The sequence below is a fragment of the Coregonus lavaretus genome (assembly GCF_964263955.1).
Source record: "Coregonus lavaretus genome assembly, chromosome: 19".
NCBI lineage: Eukaryota > Metazoa > Chordata > Actinopteri > Salmoniformes > Salmonidae > Coregonus > Coregonus lavaretus.
This window is the reverse complement of record NC_140006.1, coordinates 29,334,332-29,355,479: the sequence shown is the minus strand read 5'-3', so window position 1 is coordinate 29,355,479 and position 21,148 is coordinate 29,334,332. Positions and strand designations below refer to the sequence as shown.

The 21,148-nt window shown below is 43.6% G+C and overlaps 1 protein-coding gene across 1 annotated transcript in view; it reads left to right on the top strand.

Annotated features, from left to right (window-relative positions):
• LOC311146869 (brefeldin A-inhibited guanine nucleotide-exchange protein 1-like) overlaps positions 1–21,032 on the top strand; it is a 31,093-nt gene extending 10,061 nt beyond the window's left edge. Inside the window, exons 7-38 of the mRNA XM_084183484.1 lie at positions 1,580–1,696; positions 4,064–4,254; positions 4,516–4,649; positions 5,177–5,411; positions 5,704–5,803; positions 6,126–6,265; positions 6,355–6,463; positions 7,047–7,251; positions 7,526–7,637; positions 7,855–8,060; positions 8,922–9,006; positions 9,106–9,271; positions 9,468–9,619; positions 11,030–11,317; positions 11,853–12,003; positions 12,363–12,453; positions 12,592–12,632; positions 12,866–13,035; positions 13,175–13,326; positions 13,584–13,756; positions 13,934–14,094; positions 14,390–14,520; positions 14,949–15,078; positions 15,255–15,390; positions 15,585–15,723; positions 15,838–15,904; positions 17,195–17,354; positions 17,906–18,045; positions 18,243–18,411; positions 19,012–19,150; positions 19,508–19,625; positions 19,897–21,032. Coding sequence (XP_084039610.1) covers positions 1,580–1,696; positions 4,064–4,254; positions 4,516–4,649; positions 5,177–5,411; positions 5,704–5,803; positions 6,126–6,265; positions 6,355–6,463; positions 7,047–7,251; positions 7,526–7,637; positions 7,855–8,060; positions 8,922–9,006; positions 9,106–9,271; positions 9,468–9,619; positions 11,030–11,317; positions 11,853–12,003; positions 12,363–12,453; positions 12,592–12,632; positions 12,866–13,035; positions 13,175–13,326; positions 13,584–13,756; positions 13,934–14,094; positions 14,390–14,520; positions 14,949–15,078; positions 15,255–15,390; positions 15,585–15,723; positions 15,838–15,904; positions 17,195–17,354; positions 17,906–18,045; positions 18,243–18,411; positions 19,012–19,150; positions 19,508–19,625; positions 19,897–20,070 — 4,682 coding nt within the window. The 3' untranslated portion in view covers positions 20,071–21,032. The remainder of the gene's footprint in view (positions 1–1,579; positions 1,697–4,063; positions 4,255–4,515; positions 4,650–5,176; positions 5,412–5,703; positions 5,804–6,125; positions 6,266–6,354; positions 6,464–7,046; positions 7,252–7,525; positions 7,638–7,854; positions 8,061–8,921; positions 9,007–9,105; positions 9,272–9,467; positions 9,620–11,029; positions 11,318–11,852; positions 12,004–12,362; positions 12,454–12,591; positions 12,633–12,865; positions 13,036–13,174; positions 13,327–13,583; positions 13,757–13,933; positions 14,095–14,389; positions 14,521–14,948; positions 15,079–15,254; positions 15,391–15,584; positions 15,724–15,837; positions 15,905–17,194; positions 17,355–17,905; positions 18,046–18,242; positions 18,412–19,011; positions 19,151–19,507; positions 19,626–19,896) is intronic.
• Positions 21,033–21,148: the final 116 nt, after the last annotated feature.

Sequence of the window (21,148 nt, the reverse complement as noted above, 5' to 3'; positions counted from 1 at the left end):
TTGTATTATGTTGCACCTACCCCACATTTTCCAGGAATATTCTTATCATGTTACTGAATGTATCCAGAGTATTTTCAGATTTCAATATCAACAAATATGGCGAAAAGCAGTGGTAGAAAAAGGACCCAATTGTCATACTTGAGTAAAATTGAAGATACCTTAATAGAAAATGACTAAATTAAAAGTAATCTAGTAAAATACTACTTGAGTAAAAGTCAAAGTATTTTGTTTTAAATATACTTAAGTATCAAAAGTAAATGTAATTGCTAAAATATACTTAAGTATCAAAAGTCAAAGTATAAATCATTTCAAATTCCTTATATTAAGCAAACCAGACGGTACAAGTTTAGTGTTTTTTTAATTTACCGATAGCCAGGGGCACAATCCAACACTCCGACATAATTTACAAATGAAAGCATTTGTGTTTAGTGAGTCCGCCATATCAGAGGCCATAGGGATGACCATAGAGGGATGTTATCTTGATAAGTGTGTGAAATGCACCATTTTCCTGTCCTGCTAAGCATTCAAAATTAGTACTTTTGGGTGTCAGGGAAAATGTATGGAGTAAAAAGTACATTATTTTCTTTAGGAATAGAGTGAAGTTAAAAATATAAATAGTAAAGTACAGATACCCAAAACAACTACTTAAGTAGTACTTTAAAGTATTTTTTAAAGTACAGTAAATGTAAAATGCACATAAAATCAACAGTGTAATGTTTGGATTCAGTCTTGTGTCAGGTGAGCTGTTGTGTTCTCAACTTTAGTCTAATAATTTTCCCATAATCTCCAAACTGTTCCCTTTCAATTTCTACCATGCTTATGCATATTCTTTTCATATTTCTTCTGTAAGAAACATTTCAATTTAGACCTATCCATATAGCCCAATTACCACAAGTGTAAAGGGTTAATAGAGCTCTTAGATGGCGGGAAGGAGGTAATATATGAATCCATCAGAATCCAAGGGCTGTGTTCTAAATGGCATCCTGTTCCCTTTATAGTGCACTACTTTTGAAGTAGTGCACTTAGAAGTAGTGCACTTAATATAGAATAGGCGATCTCTGAATATGGCGTACATTCTAGACTCCTTGGTCTGATCAGAGGCAGTTAAACTCTACAAGGGAGAGGTCCTTTATTGGGATTCATAATGAAATGGGCCTCAGAGACCTCTGCATTTTAATATGTTTTGTACACATATAGTCGTGCCGTGGTAGCAATAGTGGAGTGATGATAAAATAAATGGAATGTCTCACAAAGACTTATGTGCCTTGGTTTATATATATATATATTTTTAATGTTTTACTGTCACATACACAAGATAGATTCAGTGGCGCCCCAGGAGCAAATTTGATTTAAGTGCCTCGCTCAAGGGCACATCGACAGATTTTCACCTTGTCGGCTCGGGTATTCGAACCAGCAACCTTTCGGTTACCGGCCCAATGCTCTTACCGTTAGGCTACCAGCCGCCCTTAAGTCCTACAATTTACATTTAAATCCTCAGAATATTGTCCTCTACTGAAACTTTAAAGTAATTGTAATCTGATTTAAGAAAGTATGGTGAAGTGTATTTACATCGCTCTAGGTTTGTCACAACAAGATGCTGAGGGGATTGTTGAGGAAGGACCAGTCAACTATGAGGAGCAGGCTCAAGAGATGGTCCAGACCATTCTGCAGGAAGTTGTCAATACAGTTGTTGGAGGTAACATGCCATTTTCTTAACTTTATACTCTTATATAGTCTGCCTTGTCTGTAGAAGATTGGACTCACTGTAGTTACAGTGGGGGAAAAAAGTCTTTAGTCAGCCACCAATTGTGCAAGTTCTCCCACTTAAAAAGATGAGAGAGGCCTGTAATTTTCATCATAGGTACACGTCAACCATGACAGACAAAATTAGGAAAACAAATCCAGAAAATCACATTGTAGGATTTTTAATGAATTTATTTGCAAATTATGGTGGAAAATAAGTATTTGGTCAATAACAAAAGTTTCTCAATACTTTGTTATATACCCTTTGTTGGTAATGACACAGGTCAAACGTTTTCTGTAAGTCTTTCACACACTGTTGCTGGTATTTTGGCCCATTCCTCCATGCAGATCTCCTCTAGAGCAGTGATGTTTTGAGGCTGTCGCTGGGCAACACGGACTTTCAACTCCCTCCAAAGATTTTCTATGGGGTTGAGATCTGGAGACTGGCTAGGCCACTCCAGGACCTTGAAATGCTTCTTACGAAGCCACGTTGCCCGGGCGGTGTGTTTGGGATCATTGTCATGCTGAAAGACCCAGCCACGTTTCATCTTCAATGCCCTTGCTGATGGAAGGAGGTTTTCACTCAAAATCTCACGATACATGGCCCCATTCATTCTTTCCTTTACACGGATCAGTCGTCCTGGTCCCTTTGCAGAAAAACAGCCCCAAAGCATGATGTTTCCACCCCCATGCTTCACAGTAGGTATGGTGTTCTTTGGATCCAACTCAGCATTCTTTGTCCTCCAAACACGACGAGTTGAGTTTTTACCAAAAAGTTATATTTTGGTTTCATCTGACCATATGACATTCTCCCAATCCTCTTCTGGATCATCCAAATGCACTCTAGCAAACTTCAGACGGGCCTGGACATGTACTGGCTTAAGCAGGGGGACACGTCTGGCACTGCAGGATTTGAGTCCCTGGCGGCGTAGTGTGTTACTGATGGTAGGCTTTGTTACTTTGGTCCCAGCTCTCTGCAGGTCATTCACTAGGTCCCCCCATGTGGTTCTGGGATTTTTGCTCACCGTTCTTGTGATCATTTTGACCCCACGGGGTGAGATCTTGCGTGGAGCCCCAGATCGAGGGAGATTATCAGTGGTCTTGTATGTCTTCCATTTCCTAATAATTGCTCCTACAGTTGATTTCTTCAAACCAAGCTGCTTACCTATTGCAGATTCAGTCTTCCCAGCCTGGTGCAGGTCTACAATTTTGTTTCTGGTGTCCTTTGACAGCTCTTTGGTCTTGGCCATAGTGGAGTTTGGAGTGTGACTGTTTGAGGTTGTGGACAGGTGTATTTTATACTGATAACAAGTTCAAACAGGTGCCATTAATACAGGTAACGAGTGGAGGACAGAGGAGCCTCTTAAAGAAGAAGTTACAGTTCTGTGAGAGCCAGAAATCTTGCTTGTTTGTAGGTGACCAAATACTTATTTTCCACCATAATTTGCAAATAAATTCATAAAAAATCCTACAATGTGATTTTCTGGAAAAAAAAATCTCAATTTGTCTTTCATAGTTGACGTGTACCTATGATGAAAATTACAGGCCTCTCTCATCTTTTTAAGTGGGAGAACTTGCACAATTGGTGGCTGACTAAATACTTTTTTTCCCAACTGTATCTTTCTTTCTCATTCATTTTTAGCCCCACGGTTATGTTTTCTGAGATGATCCTTAGCTCTATTTTAGCTGACGGCCCTTTGTGTGTGCCTGCGTCCCTGTGTATTTGTATTTATTAAGGATCAGCAGCTACTCTTCCTGGGGTCCAACAAAATTAAGGCAGTTATACAATTTTTAAAACATTACAATACACTGACAACAGATTTCACAACACATTGTGTGTGCACTCAGGCCACTACTCTACTACCACATATCTACAATACAAAATCCATGTGTACATGTGTGTATAGTGCGTATGTTATCATGTGTGTATGCATTTGTCTGTGCCTATGTTTGTGTTGCTTCACAGTCCCCGCTGTTCCATAAGGTGTATTTTTATCTGTTTTTTAAATCTAATTTTACTGCTTGCATCAGTTACTTGATTTGGAATAGAGTTCCATGTAGTCATGGCTCTATGTAGTACTCTGCACCTCCCATAGTCTGTTCTGGACTTGGGGATTGTGAAGAGATCTCCGGTGGCATGTCTTGTGGTGTATGCATGGGTGTCCGAGCTGTGTGCCAGTAGTTCAAACAGACAGCTCGGTGCATTCAACATGTCAGTACCTCTCACAAATACAAGTAGTGATGAAGTCAATCTCTCCTCCACTTTGAGCCAGGAAAGATTGACATGCATATGTGTGTGTGCCTGCGTGTGTGTCTGCAGAATGCAGGGAGAGTGTGTGCAGCGCTACAGAGTGTGCAGACGATACGGCAGTCGCGGTGGAGGAGGAGGGCGGGCTGGGCAGGGACACAGAGAACGTCCATGCCAACGGTATCCCTGGCACGCCCATATCTACCGGCTTCACCCCCTCACTGACGGATGACAGGATCTCTGTCTCCTCTAACGACACTCAGGTGCCCACCCACACTGCTCCCCAACGTAGAACGGCATTGGCTGCATCCTAAATGGCAACCTATTCTCTATATAGTGCACTACTTTTGACCACAGCCCTTTGGGCCCTTTGGGATTCAGACATTGTCTATGGAGTATTAACAGATTCATTGATAAATCTAGGTCATAGTGGCATCAGTTTGGTGTATTAATGTACATTTGTGTATATGAAAATGTATACTTTTTTGTTAATATAAGATTAATCTGTGCGTTTTGTTTTCTAGGAATCTGGAGCTACGAGCAGTTCGTCTCCTGTTGCTAAGTTCTCCCATATCCTCCAGAAGGATGCCTTTCTAGTTCTCCGCTCTCTCTGTAAACTGTCTATGAAGCCACTGTCTGATGGACCTCCTGATCCTAAGTAAGCTCTCCTTCATACCCTGTCACACTTAGTTACTGTACGAATAGACCGGTAGGCTATGGCCACAGGAAATTACTGTGTGATTGAACATCTTGTTAAAACTTTACTTAAAGCCTACAGGTATAATAACTTAGCTTTATAACTTGTTATAAACTTTTTTTTATAATATCTTGTAATAAGGCTTATAATATGTTACGTCCCTCTATGCCAGGGCTGTTCAATTCTGGTCCTGGAGGGCTGAAACACAACTAGTGTTTGTTTCTACCTGGTAGTTAATTGGTTTCCCAGGTCTGAATTAGTCTCTTATTAGAAGGAGAGGATGAAAACTAGAAGTGTTTCAGCCCTCCAGGACCAGGATGGAACAGCCCTGCTCTATGCATAACATTGTCCACTGTCTCACTGTCTGTAAATCCGGATCATTATGAGATGATTGTGTGACATTATAAAGATGACATATATGCTCATGGCAAGTCTTAACATGTATTATATTTGGATGCTTTAAGTAAATGTTCTGTTTGTCTCTGTAGATCTCACGAGCTACGCTCCAAGGTGCTGTCCCTCCAGCTGCTGCTGTCCATCCTGCAGAACGCGGGGCCCATCTTCAAGACCAACGAGATGTTCATCAACGCCATCAAGCAGTACCTGTGTGTGGCGCTGTCGAAGAACGGCGTCTCCTCTGTCCCCGAGGTCTTCGAGCTCTCGCTCTCCATCTTCCTCACCCTCCTCTCCCACTTCAAGACTCACCTCAAGATGCAAATCGAGGTACTGTAACTGGCTCGAATCATTATGAATGCGTCCCAAATGGCCCCCTTTTCCCTTTGTAATGCCTTAATTTTTGCGTAGGGCTCTGGTCGAAAGTAGTGCACTACATAGGGAATAGGGTGCCATTTGGGACACACACAAGAATGAATACACAGTGCATATCAACACAACAAGATTACGTTAAATTATTGATTTGTGTTTGAATGGCTTTGTAATTACTGTGTAGTAAACTCTTTACAAAATGATTGTTAGCAGATATGGTGGAGTTTCATCACTGAGTTTTTTCCCTCAGGTGTTTTTCAAGGAGATCTTCCTCTACATTCTGGAGACGTCCACCAGCTCCTATGATCATAAATGGATGGTGATCCAGAGCCTCACCAAGATCTGTGCAGGTTGGTGTCTGGTCTGTCGACTATACTTCACACTACCAGGCCTTTGTCTATCTGTAAAACCCTGATGATGGGTTGAAGCACGTTGGCTGTTCCAATAAAAAAAACATTTTTTATCAAGTTCCATTGTCCTCCAAAAGTTGCTGAATTCCGTCTTCACTTCAGTTTGCTCCTCTGTTCATGTACCTTGAAGGGAGAGCGAGGTAGCGGCATTATTCCTTTCTCTTTGTTTTTCTGTCTCCCCGGCCCCAGATATGATAAAACCTCACACTACTGAGAATTTGACAGACTGACACTCACCTCTGTCTCTTGCTTCTCCTCACAGACGCCCAGAGTGTGGTGGATATCTATGTCAACTACGACTGTGACCTGAATGCTGCTAATATATTTGAGAGGCTGGTCAATTACCTATCGAAGATAGCACAGGGTAGAGTGGGGCATGAGCTTGGCACCACACCTTCTCAGGTAAGAGATGCTTCCAATGGACACTCACCCTCCATAGATCTCCTTTCCTCTTGTGTGTCCATTTGAATGTGTGTTCTTTTTGTTTGTAGGAGCTGAGCTTGAGGAAAAAGGGTCTGGAGTGTCTGGTGTCCATCCTCAAGTGTATGGTGGAGTGGAGCAATGATCAGTATGTGAACCCTAACTCTCAGACCAGTCTAGGTAAGATACCACTTACTTACTACTGTTGAATAAGAGCTGCTGTGTTTCCCCTGAGACCAAGCCATCCTCATTCACAACCAGAGCTACTGCATTAGCCATTCTTACTGATGCAAACCCTCTGAGGCGCGACCTTTAACTACACATCTGAGATCTCTCTCCAGCTCACACGGAACTACATTTTTGTTTATCGATACATGTTTCACCACCATTACTGATCTGGATCTGTTTTGCCCTCCATCTTTGATCTTGTAAGGAAGAGCAGGTAGAGCAGGTAAATCCTGAAATGTATTCCTAGCCTTAGAAACCCATCGTTCCAGTTAGAGCCTGAGGTTGATCTTGATTATCAGTTTTAGCAGAAATCCCCCTGGCTTAGTGTTAGGTAGTAGCTACCTTTCAGTTTGTTGTGTGGCCTTGTGTTTGTTAACCCGCTGTGAACACTGGTGTTCAGGCTTATAGCAGCAGACCTGGTACAGTAGTGAGCCCCTGAGATGATCCAGGTTGAGACTTCTAACAGTGTTTATAAAGGAAAGGGTTATTCTTAATATTATGGGATGTCCCTATGTGCCGCCCCTCTCCTCTGTAGGCCAGGAAAAGCCTGTGGATCAGGAGCCCAGTGAGAGCACCAAGCCCCCAGAGAATATCAACCACTACAGCAGCCTAAACTCTCTGGACTCCACCGCCTCCTCAGGCATCGGCTCCTACAGCACCCTCATGTCAGGAACGGACAACGCAGAGCAGTTCGAGGTCCTCAAGCAGCAGAAAGAGATCATCGAGCAAGGCATTGACCTGTAAGTGTGTTGGAGACTGGAAGTGTAGCCAGAGCAGCTATCAGTGGCCCAGAATGCTCAGTGTGGCTGTGTTTGAGAGCATCAATTCTGCTCAGTCCGACTGAGCAGACTGACTGATCTACAAATCATAATGATTAGTTATTTAGGATGCAAGGTGATTTGTAGATTAGTCAATCTGCTCAGTCTGTGATAAGTGACTGAGCAGAATTCATGCTCTCAAACATGCCTGTGTCATACAGATGCGTCATTTCCCCCTCTCTCTCTTCCTGTGCAGGTTCAACAAGAAGCCAAAGAGGGGCATCCAGTACCTGCAGGAGCAAGGGATGCTGGGTACCACACCAGAGGACCTAGCCCAGTTCCTGCACCAGGAGGAGAGGCTAGACTCTGTAAGCATCTGCTGAAATTACATGCAATCAATGAGACTAACTTCCTCTTAGCCTGTAAAAAGACCATCTTTATCGGATATAATATATATTTCTATGTACATATCTAGCTTGTGTTCTTCTTACTGATGTCCACAAATATATTGAATATACACTGTATTTGCATTGTGTTTGTGTATATTTAAATGCCTCTGAATGGACTTCCTTCTTCGCTTATCAGACTCAGGTTGGTGAGTTCATCGGGGATAACGAGCGCATTAATAAAGAGGTGATGTACGCCTACGTTGACCAGATGGATTTCCAAGGCAAGGACTTTGTCTCGGCTCTGCGTCTGTTCCTGGAGGGCTTCCGTCTGCCCGGAGAGGCCCAGAAGATAGATCGGCTCATGGAAAAATTTGCGGCCAGATATTTAGAATGTAACCAAGGGTGAGTCTCTATCTGCTTTCCATCTCAGTAGACAGGATGCATGGTCTGTGTCCCAAATGGCACCCTTTTCCCTTTATAGTGCACTACTTTTGACAAAGGAATAGGGTGCCATTTGGGATGCAATCCATGGTGTGACTTAATAGATGTAGGTTGTTCTAATGTTAGGCCAAGGCTGCAGATCCGAAGGTAACCGCCCCGTTCCCCTGGAAGCCTCTTCCCCAGAGCTGAAGATCCGAGTCACGTTCTGTTCATGTGTTTCTTTACCTCTACCTTACACACAAATGTTTGTGGTCACCCTCCCTTCACATTTCTCACTGTCAATCGGGAATGATAATTCTTCAAGTTTTACCCATATATCTGCATGCCAACCATTTGATCTCAATCAGTTTAATGAGAATTTGCATTTCGATCTTCTTGAGATGTAGAGTGTTGTTACTAAGATCTTGTAAGCCTGGTGGCGCACGCTGTTGCGTTTTGGCCGCATGAGAGAGAAATGTGACCATTCGCATAATCATCCTGAAATCTCCATAAGAAATTAGGTGGTATTTGTTGTTTTACAGTAACGTTATACAAGCTATTATATTCGGTTCTGTTATGTAGAATACTATCATTATGATCTTGCAGGCATTGATTCAGGGTTGATCTAACTTTATTAAACGAGCACCTTTCTCCATTCATCACTGAAATTCACCAGAGTAGCCTGTTCTCTGGGCAGCCGAACGAGTAGAGCAGAGACTGCGTAAAGCTTCTGACTTTTAGCTGTCTGGAAGAGGGTTCCAGAGAATTCGTATCCGCAGCCACTCCGATAATGTTATTACACAGTACATGTTATGACATTGGTGTTTTTCTCTGTTCCTTCAGGCAAACTGAGTTCGCCAGTGCAGATACAGCCTACGTCCTGGCTTATTCAATCATTATGCTGACAACAGACCTTCACAGTCCACAAGTAAGTCTCTCAAGCATTTTTAATGAGTGTTTATTGATTAAGAGAGGTCATTTTCTCGTGTTAATACATGAGCTGTGACTAAACATTACATTTTTTTAGGTGAAGAATAAAATGACAAAAGAGCAATACATCAAGATGAACCGAGGAATCAATGACAGCAAAGATTTACCTGAGGAGTACCTGTCAGCCATTTACGATGAAATCGCAGGGAAGAAAATAGCCATGAATGAAACCAAAAAATTAACCCTCAAATCCAGCAAACAAAGTAAGTTGCTGGATGACAAAATGGCAAGGGTCAAGAAGAAACAAGCACACTAAATGGATCCAAAGCTAGTCTGTCCTCAGAGGCACAGTGATGGCATCAACATGGGGTCTTGTGTGGTTAGTTGTTGACAGTGTGTGTACAGTAGGTGTGTTTTGTATGTGAGAGCATGCCCACCAAGTCTCTGTTTCCTCTCCAGGTGTGGCCAGTGAGAAGCAGCGGCGTCTGCTGTATAACGTAGAGATGGAGCAGATGGCTAAGACAGCCAAGGCCTTGATGGAGGCAGTCAGCCACGTCCAGGCTCCCTTCACCAGCGCCACGCACCTAGACCACGTCAGGCCCATGTTCAAGGTAACTCACCTAGACCACGTCAGACCCATGTTAAAGGTAACCCACCTAGACCACGTCAGACCCATGTTCAAGGTCACCCACCTTGACCACATCAGACCCATGTTCAAGGTTACCCACCTTGACCATGTCAGACACATGTTCAAGGTAACCCACCTAGACCACGTCAGACCCATGTTCAAGGTCACCTACCTTGACCATGTCAGACTCATGTTCAAGGTCACCCACCTTGACCACGTCAGACCCATGTTCAAAGTCAACCACCTTGACCACGTCAGACCCATGTTCAAGGTCACCACCTTGACCACATCAGACCCATGTTCAAGGTTACCCACCTTGACCACGTCAGACCCATGTTCAAGGTAACCCACCTAGACCACGTCAGACCCATGTTCAAGGTCACCTACCTTGACCACGTCAGACTCATGTTCAAGGTCACCCACCTTGACCACGTCAGACCCATGTTCAAAGTCAACCATCTTGACCACGTCAGACCCATGTTCAAGGTCAACCATCTTGACCACGTCAGACCCATGTTCAAGGTCACCACCTTGACCACGTCAGACCCATGTTCAAGGTCACCCACCTTGACCACGTCAGACCCATGTTCTAGGTAACCCACCTAGACCACGTCAGATCCATGTTCAAGGTCACCCACCTAGACCACGTCAGACCCATGTTCAAGGTCACCCACCTTGACCACGTCAGACCCATGTTCAAGGTAACCCACCTAGACCACGTCAGACCCATGTTCAAGGTAACCCACCTTGACTACGTCAGACCCATGTTCAAGGTAACCTACCTTGACCACGTCAGACCCATGTTCAAGGTAACCTACCTTGACCACGTCAGACCCATGTTCAAGGTAACCCACCTAGACCACGTCAGACCCATGTTCAAGGTAACCTACTTTGACCACGTCAGACCCATGTTCAAGGTAACCCACCTAGACCACGTCAGACGCATGTTCAAGGTTACCCACCTAGACCACGTCAGACCCATAGAATTTGAATTCTAATTTTTTTAATGAATGAAAACAATTATAACACTCATTCTATTTCTATGGTTAGACCTATGTTCAAGGTAACTCACCTAGACCTTCTCAGACCAATAGAATTCAAATGAATTACCGGTAGGACAAACATTTGAATGAATCTCATTCTGTTTATGTATTCAGACCAATGTTCATATGTCACCATTACTCACAGTACTAATGCATTCCTTTCAGTATAAAATGGGATTGTAGCTGATGCTGTAACCAAATGCAGAATACCATTTTAAGATCGTATTACACATTTTTACACTCAAATGTAGTTATATCTTTTTATATTTGTTGCACCAGCATCCTTGGTCTGGACAACCCTCATAAAATCCTTCTTTGTGTACTGACTTTGTGTGTGTGTTCTTCCCCAGTTGGCATGGACCCCGTTCTTAGCAGCGTTCAGTGTGGGTCTTCAGGACTGTGATGACACTGGGGTAGCCTCTCTGTGTCTGGAGGGGATCCGCTGTGCCATCAGGATAGCCTGCATCTTCACCATCCAACTGGAGCGTGATGCGTACGTCCAGGCCCTGGCGCGGTTCACCCTGCTCACAGCCAGCTCTGGTATCTCTGAGATGAAGCAGAAGAACATTGACACCATCAAGACTCTCATCACCGTTGCCCACACTGATGGAAACTACCTGGGCAACTCCTGGCATGAGGTTAGTCTCATTCTGTCTTCTATAGCAGTGCTTCTTAATCCTGGTCCCGGGGACCCCAAAGTGTGCACATTTAGTTTTTTGCCCTAGCACTACACAGCTGATTCAAATGATCAACTGATCATTCAGCTTTGATGATTTGAATCAGGTGTGTAGTGCTAGGGCAGAACATTCAATGTCCACCCCTTCGGGACCCCGGGACCAGGATTAAGAAACACTGTTCTATAGCATATTGTTACTGCATTTCAGTGGTTCACCTCTTGATCAACCAGGATATTAAGACAACATTTTCATTGACTTCTCTCTCCCAGTATATTGTCACTGTTTTTTAATTGTTGACCGACTTGGTTGTTGTCAGAAAATACATTTGTTTTCAATCACTTACCTGGCTAAATAAAGGTTAAATAGTAGTAACTCTCACTTCTCTCCTGCTAGTTCACAAATGAGAATGAGAATGTTTTTAATGACTTACCTATCTAAATAAAGGTTGAATAGTAACAAACAGTATTAATCCCAACTCTTCTGTCCTCTTTCACAGATCCTGAAGTGTATCAGTCAGTTGGAGCTGGCCCAGCTAATCGGGACAGGGGTGAAGGCTCGCTACCTCTCAGGGACGGTCCCAGCCAAAGGGGGCCTCCTGGCCAGCCTGAGAGAGCAGGCCTCAGACAGCTCAGAGTACCTGGGACTGGGTCAGTCCTCTCGCCTCTCCAAGACAGAGGCCGCGTCCCAAATGGCACCCTATTCCCTTTTCCAACCTAACCCCATAGGGCTCTGGTAAAAAGTAGTGCACTATATGGGAAATACTACGGTGCCATTTGGGATGCACCCAGGCTTTTATATTAGATACTCTCTGGGCTATTGTCACAATGCCTGGTTTGGTTGTACATGTATATCAATGTTTATCTTATAATTAAATGTCCTATCATGGTTGATGTTAATTTTTTTGATATTTTTTACATAATGTGTAATGTATCATTTTCTGACTATTGGGGTTTTCTTAAAACATGTACCTTCAGCTATTTCTCATTACACATTGTTTATCTTGTAGTTGGAGGTAATGTGGACCGTAAACAAATAGCCAGTATTCAGGAGTCCATTGGAGAGGCAAGCTCCCAGAGTGTAGTCGTTGCTGTTGACAGGTAGGCTGATAGAATGGGCCCTATGATGGAATTGATTCAATATTTTGTTTCCTATCTCCAGTTTTATAATGCAAAAACCTCTAAAAGAAGTCACTATTGCAAATGGAGAAAATGTAATCTTATGTTGTTTTTTTTCAGGATATTTACTGGTTCTACCAGACTTGATGGCAATGCAATAGGTTGGTATTGATTGAAATGTCTCTACAAATAAATGCTGTGTAGATTTAACCTAATTTGTGCTGAAAGTAATTGTTTAAAAAATAATGGTTTAAACAACTAAATAAATCAGTTTGAATCGAGGGAGGTAGTTTGTACACTGAAATTATACAGGGTAGATGCATGATATATTCAAACATTGTTTGAATATACATGGATATTAACAGGTTGATATGCATTTGTTGTCTTTTTGCAGTTGATTTTGTCCGGTGGTTGTGTGCTGTATCAATGGACGAGCTTGCCTCACCAACACATCCGCGTATGTTTAGCCTTCAGAAGATTGTGGAGATTTCCTACTACAACATGGGCCGCATCAGGCTTCAATGGTCTAGAATTTGGGAAGTCATCGGGGACCATTTTAACAAGGTACTGGTTTTGTATTTTTTATTACGGTAGCAATTTCTGTTGAAAGAAATGCATCATCTGCATGTATTTATATGGTGCTGTTCAATTGCTGGTTTTGGGGTGAGACAACAGTGGTTGAGATGCATTTGTATCTGTACAGGTTGGATGTAACTCCAACGAGGATGTGGCTATATTTGCTGTTGACTCACTGAGGCAGCTGTCTATGAAATTCTTAGAAAAAGGAGAGCTCGCAAACTTCCGATTCCAGAAGGATTTCTTGAGGCCTTTTGAACATATCATGAAAAAGAACAGGTCAGCTTTGTTTTATTTTGTAACCTGCACTAATTAGTGCATGGAATGAAATTCCAATGCTTGTCAAAATTGCTGCAATTGTATCCTTTGTGGCCTTCTAAAATGATTCAATGATTCAAACCGTGAAAACTATTCAGACCTTGAAACGATTCAGTGATTCAAACCTTGAAATTATTCAATGATTCAAACCTGGAAAATTATTAAAACACTGAAATGATGCAATGATTCAATAATGATTCAAACTGTAATGCCCACAGGTCTCCTACCATTCGAGACATGGTGGTGAGGTGTATAGCTCAGATGGTGAACTCCCAGGCTGGGAACATCCGGTCGGGGTGGAAGAACATCTTCTCAGTGTTCCACCTGGCAGCCTCGGACCAGGACGGGAGCATCGTAGAGCTTGCCTTCCAAACCACTGGCTACATCGTCAGTAAGTCTTGGGTTATCTGACTAACACTAGCTACTCCTTGGTCAATGACATGACTTACCAATGGTAGTGCAAAGAGAAACTCAAAGACACTTATTTATTACCCTTTCCTATTTCTAGATTTTTTTCAAAGTATATTTTGTGCAAGTAATTTCTCTGTTTTATCTTTTTGTTTCTCAGCTAACGTATTTGAGAAGCACTTCCCGGCCACCATTGACTCTTTCCAGGATGCTGTGAAGTGTCTGTCTGAGTTTGCCTGCAACGCCTCCTTCCCTGACACCAGCATGGAGGCCATCCGCCTCATACGCCACTGTGCCAAATATGTGTCTGAGAGGCCTCAGGTGAGCAGTGAGCACTATACTGTGAAGGACTTGAAATACTCCAACAATAAACAGTTTGATGGTGTACATCAGAGATAAAACTAAGATTTTTAGTAGTTGGACAGAAGTTATAAAGTATTAAATACTCAAAACAAACAAACTATTGTAGGGGAAATCAGTGATAATGGAGATCACCTAAACTAAAAGGGAATGTATGGATTCAGGTATAATTTATTCAGGAGAATCCAACTCTCTGAATGGACATGAGATTCCTCTCTTACCCATGGATGTAAACCTCTCCTCCCTCTCTTGCCAGGCCTTCAAAGACTACACCAGCGATGACATGAATGTAGGCCCGGAGGACCGGGTGTGGGTGCGAGGATGGTTCCCCATCCTGTTTGAGCTCTCCTGCATCATCAACAGGTGTAAACTGGACGTCAGGACCAGGTAAGCCCCTTCTCATCCTACCTGGAACAAACTTCTGGGGAGTTTTTCCAGGCCACTGTGCTTCTGCATTGCTTGCTCTTTGGGGTTTATGCCATTTATCTGTAAAACACTTTGTGACAACTTCTGATGTAAAAAGGCCATTATAAAATACATTTGATTGATTTGATTGAATACCAGTGTCCCTAGTCCTTGTCTCATCTCCTGACTGGAGAAAGATGAGTCAAATCAAATATATAAACAATGAACTAGCAGCAGTAGTCTTCTTTTTCCTTTGTCAACCTGACTCGAGGCATGAATAAATGAGTTTCACAAGTGATGTGATCATCCCTGCTTTTGTTGCCTTAATGAATAAAACAGCATAAAATAACTTTTTCTGAGTGTGGACCCTCTACTAATATATCATCCCTGTTTCCTTAACATTGCTCTAGGGGCTTGACTGTGATGTTTGAGGTGATGAAGACCTACGGTCACACCTACAAGAAACACTGGTGGCAGGATCTGTTCAGGATCATCTTTAGGATCTTTGACAACATGAAACTTCCAGAGCAGCAAACTGAGGTCAGATTAAGCTCACGATTTTCAGGAACTATGTGTCACAGCCATAAAATACATAACATAGTGTGTGTCCTAAATGGTTGGGCACTATGGGTCCTGGTCAAAAGTAGTGCACTACAAAGGGAATAAGGTGCCAACTGCTACACACTAATGAACTTCCTTTTCCTCTTCAAACCCAGAAAGCTGAATGGATGACCACCACCTGTAACCATGCACTTTACGCCATCTGTGATGTCTTCACTCAGTACTTTGAGCCTCTCAGCGATATTCTCCTGGATGATATCCTGTCCCAACTGTACTGGTGTGTGCAACAAGGTGAGAGGAGGGAGCTGGTTGGTTCCCTGTCTCATCTCAAACACCTCAGAGTTTAGAACTCTCTCTTTCTTCCCTCTCTCTATCTTTGACCTGCTCTCCCTCCCCTCTCTCTCCCTCCCTCCTCTCTTCCTTTGACCCTCTCTCTCTCCCCCCGCTGTCTCTCCCTCCCTCTGACCTCTTCTGTCTCTCCTCAGACAACGAGCAGCTGGCGCGCTCAGGGACCAACTGTCTGGAAAATGTGGTCATTCTGAACGGGGAGAAGTTCAGCCCAGAGATATGGGACAAAACCTGCAACTGTATGCTGGACATCTTCAAAACAACCATCCCTCATGCGTAAGACACTTTTTATTCACAGGGAGTTATTACTACAGTTGAACCACTGTAAGTGTGCAGAGTTCATAGCAAGAGTAAATTGACTCTGTTCTCTATTGGGCTTGCTCTCCTTAGGTTACTGACGTGGAGACCAGCAAGAGCAGAGGGGGAGCTGATGTCACAGTACGACCTCTCAAACCTGGTAGGTTTACTGCTCATCCATTTTGACCATTTATTTGGTTTATGTTTGAGAATTTACATTGACTTCCCAATACAGTACTTCTTAACGCTCAAATTAATCGAAACAACATGCTGAGTTGTGATCAACGTTCCATCTATTTTTTGGCACTGAGCAAATTTCAGGTCTGCTGAGTGCAAACTTTAACCTTGTGAAATGTCTGTGCAACTTCCAGTGCTCGTTTACTGTGAACACTGAGGCTGTACCCACTTTAATTTACTGTTTTAACAGTGGCCAATCAAGCTGCTGTGGCTAACTGATCATAATGTAGGCCTACCAGAGTGGCCTACCATAAAAACAATGGAGAAAATGCAGCCTATCATTCATCTACAAAAGCAGCTAATGTGTGGTGTTCAATGTAGGCCTACATTACATTAGACCTTTGAAAAAAACATGCAGGGCTTGACATTAACCTGTTTATCCACTTGTCCTTCAGACAAGGAAGTGACTGAACATTTTGTTGTATTGTTTGATGCAAGAAACCACTTTACAAAATGAAATTGATTATTATTCCCATACCATTATGACAGAGAATCAGACAAATTATGCTACCCTCTGCCTATTGGCTACTTAGTTTATTCAAGCCTGTCTCAAAATACAACACTGCCCCTTTAAGACATAAAAATAAGCTCTTTACCTGAATTGCTATAACTGGGCTAATAACTCACTAACTAGCAAATAATATGAACAAATGTGCACAAGTGGCTACATACAGCTCTCACTTTGATCTCAAAACAAGCGCATAATAATCGCGACCGCTCATGCTGTAAAACAATCCAGTTCAAAGTGAATGGCACAAATCCACATATGGCAATGGTTTATTTGCATATAGGCCTATTGCAGCTCTGATTGGTTACGACACACCGTTCTGTATAGAGTACGGGCTGAGTCTTGCCTGTCAATGCAATAGAATCCTACTCCGATGCGCTCTGCCTACAACAAAATCTCTTGCGTAGTTAGTTTTGCATACTAAGTCTTGCATAGTTTTTGTTTTGGTATGTTGCATTGAAAGTGGCTAATATTGCGTTGATTCGATCACAATTCCCACAGTAAAGGGAAGCGTTGATAGTGTTAACTAACGGGGAAAACTATAGAAAGTTGAGTGAAGTTCAATCTCGTGCTTGGGCTGATTTTTCTTCTGAGCGGAAGTCCCTGGGGAGCTGCGCGAAGTTTAGAGGAAACATTGGTTGAGATTATGTATGATGAAGTGTTTAAAATGTAGGCTACATACAGGTCCCTCTCTGGTGTTCTCAGGACTCCATATCCCAGAAGTCAGTGGACATTCAGACTCGTACGGAGGACCAGCAGTCAGTGTGCAGTGTGGACAGGATCTCCCTGGAGAACCAGAGGCAGAGGACGTACAGCGGCTCCTCGGGCACATATGAGGATGGCCCCAGAGCTAGGAACCCAGCCAGTGAGTTTGTATGGAGGTTTATGGGCAAGTCCTAGGCAGCCCTCCCCTGATTAAGTCTCTCCATTGTCAATGACCCATGCCTCTCACCTCTCCCCCGGTCCCTGTCTCTCACCTTCTCTCCCCCGGTCCCTGTCTCTCACCTTCTCTTCCCCTGTCCCTGTCTCTCACCTTCTCTTCCCCTGTCCCTGTCTCTCACCTTCTCTCCCCCGGTCCCTGTCTCTCACCTTCTCTTCCCCTGTCCCTGTCTCTCACTTTCTCTCCCCCTGTCTGTCTCTCACCTTCTCTCCCCCTGTCCATCTCTCACCTTCTCTCCCCCTGTCCGTCTCTCACTTCTCTCCCCCTGTCCGTCTCTCACCTTCTCTCCCCCTGTCCGTCTCTCACCTTCTCTCCCCCTGTCCGTCTCTCACCTTCTCTCCCCCTGTCCGTCTCTCACCTTCTCTCCCCCTGTCCGTCTCTCACCTTCTCTCCCCCTGTCCGTCTCTCTCCCTGCCTCCTATTCATCTCCCCCTGCCCCTCAAACTGGCTGTCCTGTGTCTGTCAATGTGTTGCAGAGGTGCAGGAGCAGAGGTTATTCTCAGCGCTGCTCATTAAGTGTGTTGTGCAGCTGGAGCTGATCCAGACGATAGACAACATGGTCTTCTTCCCCGCCACCAGCAGGAAGGAGGACGCAGAGAACCTGGCTGCTGCACAGGTAACCACAGAGTTTTTACTGAAGTCACACTGTTTCAATAACTGAAGCAAAGCCAGTAAGGGCAAAATGTATTTTATGGCAAATAATATTTTGAGAGGGGCTATAAATGTTATTACAACTGAAAAAAGGTTGTGAATTAGTATGGCTTACTAGCATTTGGTTATAACTGAGCACTGTGTTGCTGTCAACCTCTCCAGAGAGACACAGTAGATGCAGATGTCCAGTTGGAGGCCCAGGACCAGGGAATGTACCACTATCTGACCTCGGATCAGCTCTTCAAACTGCTAGACTGTCTGCTGGAGTCCCACTGCTTCGCCAAGGCCTTTAACTCCAACAACGAGCAGAGGACTGTCCTGTGGAAGGCAGGTGGGTGACTCAGGACCCTCGATACCAGGGGTGTCAAACATGCGGCCCGGATACGGCCCTCGAGGGGGTCCAATGGATGGTTTGAGTAAAACATTTAATTAAACAAACAAATTGTATTAACTAATTCAATATACTTTAAAATGACTAAAACCAAATCAAAACTGTGTAGAAATGATAATGGGCCTTTATTCATACAGTTTCTTGACTGTCCAGTTCGCTAACAATCACTAGACTGTCAGGGATCATCAAAAATTCCAAACATTATGGATAGAGGAATTTAATTTTCTGTTGCCAATTTTGATGGCAAGGAAATCTAACAAATGTTTAGTGCGGCCCTCCAGACCTCGTTGAAGACCGAATGCACCCCCCGGGGCAAAATGAGTTCCACACCCCTGCTCTATACCTTCACACTATCACAGCAAACTCTAATCTAGAGCTGTATGTGTCAAGCGTTGTGTCTGTGTCTTTTAGATCATAATGAATAAGATTACATGGACAGGTAGGACCTGATCCCAGTTCAGCACTCCTACTCTGAGACACTTGATACATACGGCCTCAGACTAACATGCAGTTGTCTCACAGTATGTTGGTGTTTCTAAGGTTTCAAGGGGAAGTCCAAACCCAACCTGTTGAAGCAGGAGACCAACAGTCTGGCCTGTGGCCTCCGCATCCTGTTCCGCATGTACACAGACGACAGCCGCAAGGCAGCCTGGGAGGAGGTGCAGAGACGACTGCTCAAGTAAGAACATAAAGATAATGGTTTTTTTTACTGTTCTTTAACAAGACACTGTTCAAGTAAGAACTTAGCTAGAGGAAATGGTGCTATTGACTTGTGTTAAGAGTTTGTCTGTTCAGCACCTTTTAGTGCCTTATTGTGGACAAGAGTGAATAGTACAGACTTTGAGGCAAGAACCTATATTTTGCTAGCCTGGTCAATCAGACTGACTGTTGCGCTCACATTTTGTTTAAAGTGAAACAGAATGTGAGTTATCCCGAGATCAGGCTGGGTTCCACCAGGCTAATATTCTGCTGCTCGGATCTGGAAATAAGTGCCACACTCACTCACTCTTCCTTAACGTGTCTCTGTCTATTGCAGTGTGTGTGGGGAGGCCCTGGCCTACTTCCTCACTCTGACGTCAGAGAGCCACCGAGAAGCCTGGACCAATCTCCTCCTCCTCTTCCTCACCAAGGTCGTGAAGATCAGCGATGACAGGGTGAGTCAATCAGAAAGTATAGCCACATACACCTCTGATGTGAAGTTTCCCCTAGGTACAGATCTAGGATCAGCTTCCCCTCCCCCAGTCTTAACCTTAACCATAGTGGGGGGAAATGTAAAACTCACCCAAGATCAGCGTCTAGGGGCAATTTCACCCTAAACCCCATATACAACACAGTACCAAAAAAATTAGTTGTGATTTTCCCTTCCCATGTCTTTGATGGAGAATGAGCTAATCGGGTCCCCTCCTGTATCCCTGTACTATCCAGTTCAAGGCCCATGCATCCAGGTACTACCCGCTTCTCTGTGAGATCATGCAGTTTGACCTGATTCCAGAACTCCGGGCCGTGCTACGTAAGTTCTTTCTCCGCATCGGCAACGCCTTCGACATCTCACTGCTGCCTAGTCACCGAGAGGAGCAAGGGCCTGCTGGGAGCCAGTGACATCATCACTAGTGGACCAGCACAGGACACAGGCTGCTCAGTCTCTCTCTGGGGTGGGTGAGGGGAAGGATGCATCCCAAATGGCACCCTTTTCCCTGTGTAATGCACTACTTTTGACCAGGACTCATAGGGCTCTGGTCAAAAGTATTGCACTATATAGGGAATAGGGTGCCATTTGGGACACAGACGAAGAGGTGGAACCCTCTGTTACTGTGAACTCTGCCCCAGTGAGGGCCACAAGGGATTCTTAAAGTGGACTGCAGTTAGCTGGAAGTGGTGGATCCTGCAGAATGGTACTGGAAGCTCCTTCATGGATCCTCCAGGCTGCACACAGTGATGTTCCTGTCTGAGATTAACTATTGACAGTAGTGTGGTGAGTGGGGCCCACAAAAGCACTGAATGAATGGCTTCCTTGTACAGCATAGAAATACTCCACAAGATCATACAGATGGTTATAAAGGTGCAATTATTCTGGTCATTTCTCCCCCTCTGACCAGAGGGCTAACTAACATTATGGAGGGTGTGATGTGTGCTTTTTGGTATCTCTTGGCATTCTTTTATGGAACAGAGGTATGAAATTGTTAGTGAAAAGGATGAGTAACGTTAGCAGTGATTTTCTTTTGCACAGCCATTAGGTACCAAACAGCAGCCCTCAAACTAGACAATTAAAGTAGCTTTGTAGTATTGTAATATACTAAGGCTGTGTTTACAGACCAGACAGCCCAATTCTGATATTTTTTCCACTAATTGGTCTTTTCACCAATCACAATCAGATCAATTAGTGTAAAAAAGATCAGAATCAGGCTGCCGGTGTAAACGCAGCCTAAAACCTGTCATTTGTGTTTTCTTTTGAAATCTAACAGCACTTGTCATTTCATAAGCGCACTGGCATTTTCTCACTACAACTTATCCTTACCATGACACTAATGTATGAAAACGAGTAAATGTTATTCCATTCTGTATATACTGTAGTACTTTATTTAAATGTAAACACATTTGAATTTGCTCAATCTTGTCACCACACGTTTGATGTATTGTCATTTTCAAAAAGAAAACAATGCTGCATTGAATATATGGA